Here is a 6,110-nt window from a genome sequence, read left to right as displayed (position 1 = left end):
CTTCCGGTTATCTCCCGCCAAAGTAAGACCTCGAAGAGGATATGTGACTTGGAAAATAAAAGCTCAACTTAGTTTTTACAGAGGTGGCAAAAAAGCACATTGTATCGTGGAGCCCCATTGAAATGAATGGAAATACCATTAATATGTTCCAGTTTATTTACAACAGAAAAGCCACAATAACTCATTTCCATATTATGGGCCCTGTTTTAGCAAGAGTTAAAATCGATAATAATTTTATTTTAAGTCCATTCACTTTGTACAGGCTTACAATTAAAATTAATTATATTTTTATTTTCAATGATAACTCTTTATTAAAAGGTCAGAGGCTGCATTGTGCAGTCCCACTTACTTCAAATCGTGTTATTTTACTTTTGCTTTCCATTCCTCTCATTTGACTTTCATTTCCCAGAATTTCCTCCTCTGTGGGTCTCCAGTAAACCGATGCATCATAATATTGCTTCCTGGTCGTTGTGAGCAACGCCATGCTGAACAATAAGGCATGATTGAAACATAAAAGTGGAAACACTTATTGCAAAACACTACAAAATCCAAGCAGCAGGGTAACAACATGGCGTCCATATGTCATGTGACCAGCAGTTGCCCAATCACAGCGTAGTAGCTCTGAAACCACGTTGGCCAAACTCTATCAATGGCTCTATACAAACATACTAAATGTCAATTTGAAAATACTGTACAGTATATGCCAGTAAATATTGTTTAAATGTCTGCAGGTGTTCAAATACAATTTCTTAATAATTATAATAACTATTACATTGATGTTAATCTCATTAGCCCATCTACAGCATTTTGCATTGTATGCTAGCATAGAAGCAGCAAACTTTTGTAAGACAAAGTTAATGTTATTGTAAACTACATAACACAATTTTATTTAAAAACCACCAAAAACCATGTGTATGTTTCTTAATTTATGTTATTTTAAAATAATTGTTCAGTATATATTCTCGACCCAAATTTCTCTTGCCCTTGTCGCATTTTTCTCTCTAAACGTCATTTATGGCTTCAGTACAGCGACGACGATTAATAATACCGCAAAGCTGCCACTTGCATCCATTAAAGCTCTTAAGCCCAAGTGAAGAAGTGACTGATATCATGATGTGGCGGTTAGCGCAAGGGGATATATTTTCTTTTTCAGCTGTGCCGCAGCCAACATGAGAAAAAAGGCAGCCCGAGGCGAGCAGTTCACGATTATGAAGACAGCTTCGAGCCCTGTTGTTGTTATAACAGGGGACCTGCTCGCAACTTACGGCTTTTATTATTTATCACCGTCTCATATTTAACCCTTACATATTAGCTCATAGAACTTGCATAAAGCTTTTTTTTTTTTTCTGCTGCATTAGTCATGTTCTATACAAATAGAGGGGAGCATCCAAGGCCGAACGTAAACCATGTGTGGTAATATTAAGAGTTAACTGTAAAAAAAAAAATAAATAAATAAAAATAAAAATAAAAAAAACTACCCCACAACTCTGAGTTTTCATGACGCTACCGTAGTTGCATCATCTCACACTTGAACAAATAAACGCCTCACCTTAGTTAAACGCCTCATTTAAAGATTGCAGTTTTTCTTCATAGTATTAGCCTAGCATTAGCCCCTGACCGAGATCCAAGGGAGTGATCTGTTTATCATCTCCAAATTGGAGAATCAACCAACATCGTCGTAGTCCTTCTCGTCCTGGTTTTCGTCTCCGATGTCGTCATAGTCCTCTGCGATGTCGTCCGCCGGATCCAGCACTTCTTCATACGATGGAACCAGAGGGAACGCTTCTTCGTCGTCTTGGTCCTCGACCTCCACGTAGTCTGACACCTCATCGCGGATCTGCTCATAGTTATGAAAGTCAGTCAGGTTCTGGTCTTGATTGTGGAAATTTGGCAGTGTTAGATCTTGGTTGTGGAGATTTCTCAGGTAGTGATCTTGGATGTAGGGGTGGGTCAGAGTCTGGTCATGGTTAAGGAGGTTGGTGAGATTCTGGAGGTTGTCCAGGTTCTGGTGGAAGTCAGGTTGCTGGTCCAGGATCTGCATATGTTTAGGAAGGTCCTCCATGTTGTGCTCATGGTCATGTAGGTCATGGGACATTGTGTTTTGTCTTTGGTTTGGCACATCTGCAATGTTCTCATAGCTCTGGGCCTCTAAAAAACACAACATGCAACATTTAAACAAAACGTGCAAGATAATCATGATTTCTACTGATTAAATGCATTAATGTGTTTACATCTGATAACATGGATGAGAAGATTGAGTCAACATACAGTATTTCCTTAGTGTCAAATAAAGCCAAAAGTCTCTTCTTCTATAAATGTGTCACCTCAGTCAAACTTTTTAAAAGGCTTTAGTATGACTCACAAAAGCGTATTTAGTACAACAGAGTGCCAGCAGAGCAGCTGTAAAGCTGAACTTGGATGGCGAACTTCTCTATTGTAATGCAAATTGTGCATATTTTATTCGTGGAAAAATTCTTATATATTATTTTAAAAATGAACGTATTTGCCTGAATAAATACTTATCGACGAACCCATTAACTCTAATAAACAAACTTGTCCCGTATTTGAGGAAATACAGTATCTTGACTTGAATGTTATCTTTTTTTCTTTCTTTTTTTACATAATAATACAAAATAATTATTACATCTAATTATATGTAATCAATGTTCATCTTACCTGCCAACAGGAACTGGATGCGAGGAGGCAAAGGCGGAGTAATCTGGTTCCGCTGTTGGTACTTGCTCTCCCTGAGAAATGCAACGCTAACAATGTTAAAGTAAATGCTACGTAGTTTAAAAAAAAAAAAAATGAAGAAAAAACGTACTTTAAAAGAAAAAGATGTTCTAGTTTGGGAAAAGATATGTTTGTATACTATGTCAGTTCTCCCCATGAAGTAACAACAGGATTAGCATACCGACACCGAGAAAATTAAATATTTGCGTTTTATTTTCTAATTTAATTATGCAAAAGCTAGCTGCCTGTTAGCATAAAGACCAAGCTAGCATAGCAATGTACACAACCTACCAAAAAATCTTGAAAGAAAAGTTACTAAAAAGTCATTTAAACTTTTCTATTTGGGGGAAATACTATCTATTTGGTGACTGTTATGTTTTCTTTAATGAAGCAAGAACCAGCAACTAGAAGCAAGAGCATGCAGCTAGTTAGCAAGATAAGCATGAAGACAATGCTAGCAATGCTATCCTCCATCTATTAAAATGATGCTATTTCTCAAATATGTGTCATTTGTATGATTTAATGATTTTTTTTTTAGATATATTTAGAAATAATAATACTTATTTATATACAACAAGGCGTGTTTTCCAAGTAACAACTGGCTGCCATGTAGCAAAATTAGCATTAGACCCAGCTAGGACTCCTTTCTACACAAGTTAGTTTTCTCAAAATAATGAAATAATAAATACATAAAATGTGACGTATAACGTTTGTTGTTCTGGTAAAATATCCTTTTCAATTCAACAATTCAGGCCAACATAAGCATGACTTTTTGGCGTGAAATAGTAAAACTGTTCATATAGGCTTATCATGCATTACTTGTCTTTGGAGTCGTTGCGGTGCTGTAAGAATCTGTGTTTCTCTGTAAAAACAAACAGACACACAAGAGCACAATACGTACAATAATAAGCAACTAAAGGAGAAATTAAAAATAAATCAGCATTTGAGTGACTTTATTATTCTCTTTGTCCGCTTTCAGGTGACCTAGTATAAACTGAGCTGTGACAACATTTTACGTCTCAGTTTGCCCAAAGCGATCATTAAACTTTCATCTGAGCTAATCAAATACAGACACTAATAATAGAAATTCATACATTTATAATGATTTTGTTTAACTGTGTGACGGTGAAGGCTTACAGTGTAAAATAATTAAAATAGTGTGCAGTGAAAATGGCACACTTGATTTTTCCTTCCTGTTTTGGCTTGTGCTCACAAAAAAGGCAATTATTCATATAGAAAATGAAAGTCGTACTGTTCTATTTCTAATGGATGTTACTGTTCAGCCGATAAAACTACTTTAATTTCTCTATTTCTTATAATCCGTTAGCGTTGTTTTTAAAGGAGAGCGATAGAGACGGGAAGAAGTTTTGAAGAATAGTTGCTCGTCCGCTATAGATGTAAACTCGTTTGTTCACATGACAGATGTTGCGATTTTATTCGAATGACGTTCTAATTTTGCATGTTTGTAAACAGTACTTTACAACATCACTCATACATAATTATATACAGTACAGTACAACTATGCATTCCTTGTTTTGTTAGAATGCCAACCCTCTTTGTCCTTTTTGGTATTTGAGACCAAATGATTCTGCCAAGAAATTTTGTTGCGCCACGTCGCCACACCCACTCGCTAGTTCCAATTTTATTTTAGTCATTAAACTTTATAATGCATTGCATATGATTTTACTCGCGGGTGCGGGTCTATACATTAACTTTGGAAGATATATTTGACAGAAAAACATTTCAGACAGTCAGTGATATAGTATAGGTCGACAGTTCCCACCGATTTTCTTCTTTATAAAAACATTGGTGAACGTGCGGATATTGAAGGTAAATGAGACCCTTGAGTAGAAAAATAAAACTACTCGGCTTTTTTATTTTTTATTTTTAGGGAAGGAAAAGCGAGCAGAAAATTGCCGTGTCATGATGTCTGCAAATGGGCATGAAAGTTTTGCTTGGAACGCCAGACAGTGCTTGGAAGTAACACCAAAATTCCTGGGAAAAAACTCAACTGAGGTCTGTGGTTTCTTCACACTAACCGGGTCATGTTTTTGGTGGGGTTCACCGCATTACATACGGCAGCCGCCATCAGCACATTTCAACAATGAAAAAAATAAATAAATAATTTACTTGATATTTTTTAGCTCTGATATGATTTATAGCTACTCCTTCTCAGTCTCTTTTCGCGTTGCCTTTAACCAAATTCTGATAAGAAGTAAATTGTTGTCATTATGTGTGAGTAAAATATTGGCAATGTCTCAACCTATGACCATGAAGAAAAAACATGAGTCAAAACAACCAACCGTTCCGGGAGATACACCTGTTGATGAAGGCAAAAATGGTGGCGATGAGCAAACAAGCAAAAATGATCCCGAGCACCAGCCACAACCAAATGTATTCTCGCAGAAGCCCCATTGGGAATCATTCAAGAGTAATAAAAGCACGTCGAAGTTGCTGCTGCTGCTTTTGAGTAAGAAGAAACAAAGTGCATTGGAAAGAAGAGCATCGGCCACTTCCCTTTTTTGATACTTTGACTAATGTGGCAAAGCAGACAATCAACTAACTGCGGCTTCTCTTGGGACTTGTGACTAAGCCAAGTTCCTGCACTGGCATGAAGCGTAAAGTTTTCAAGCATGTTTTTCATTCGACATACACACACAGACACACGAATGCATGCACACACAACTACGCATATCTGCGTTAAGACAAGAGGATATGGTTCACTTTATCTACATCCTCTCCAGTTTGCAGTTCCCCATCATCTTCCTTCTAATAATGACACATCAGACAATGAAGTATATTCGTAGCTTTGAACCAGACAGAGCTTGTATCTAAAGTATTTTATATTTTGTCTATTTTGTTAATTTCGGCAATGATTACATTGAAATGAAAAACACATTTAACAAAAAATGAGGGTAAATTACATTAAAAGCTTAAAATTACTGAAGATTGTAAATGACAATTGTATGTAAAATGCATTAAAAAAAAATAAGAATAAAAAAACTAACAAGATATTTAGTTAGGTTTAAATTAAACTTTAAAATGGTCCTAAACTACATAAATTAAAGAATATTTAAATTAAAAACATTAAGTTGAAAACCGATAAAAGTTCGAAGCATATTTAAAAAAATGTTTATATTATTTCTAAAATACTGAAGATTGTAAATAATGGTTATATTAAAAACGCATTTTTAAATAACGAATAAAATTCATTATTAAAAAAAAATAAGATTACATTATTCACACTGCTGAAGATTGTAAACAATAATCGCATATAAAACATTAACAAAAAAAACTAACAAACAAAAAAAACAGAAAAGTGATCGTCTGAACACTTATTTTGAAAGGAGAAGCAGGAACTTTATAAAAGGTTTAAG

At 35.4% G+C, this 6,110-nt stretch overlaps 1 protein-coding gene across 1 annotated transcript; it reads right to left on the bottom strand.

The window, feature by feature from the left end:
* Positions 1-119: 119 nt before the first annotated feature.
* On the bottom strand, positions 120-5,329 carry LOC144006154 (uncharacterized). Its single transcript, XM_077504859.1, has 4 exons — positions 5,037-5,329; positions 3,553-3,595; positions 2,677-2,747; positions 120-2,148 (listed from the first exon to the last, which is right to left on the bottom strand). Exons 1-4 carry the CDS (start codon positions 5,146-5,148, stop codon positions 1,664-1,666), a joined length of 711 nt encoding a protein of 236 aa, XP_077360985.1. The 5' UTR covers positions 5,149-5,329; the 3' UTR covers positions 120-1,663.
* Positions 5,330-6,110: the final 781 nt, after the last annotated feature.

Source organism: Festucalex cinctus, chromosome 18 (genome assembly GCF_051991245.1).
Source record: "Festucalex cinctus isolate MCC-2025b chromosome 18, RoL_Fcin_1.0, whole genome shotgun sequence".
Taxonomy (NCBI): Eukaryota; Metazoa; Chordata; class Actinopteri; order Syngnathiformes; family Syngnathidae; genus Festucalex; species Festucalex cinctus.
This window is presented reverse-complemented; position numbering and strand designations above follow the sequence as displayed.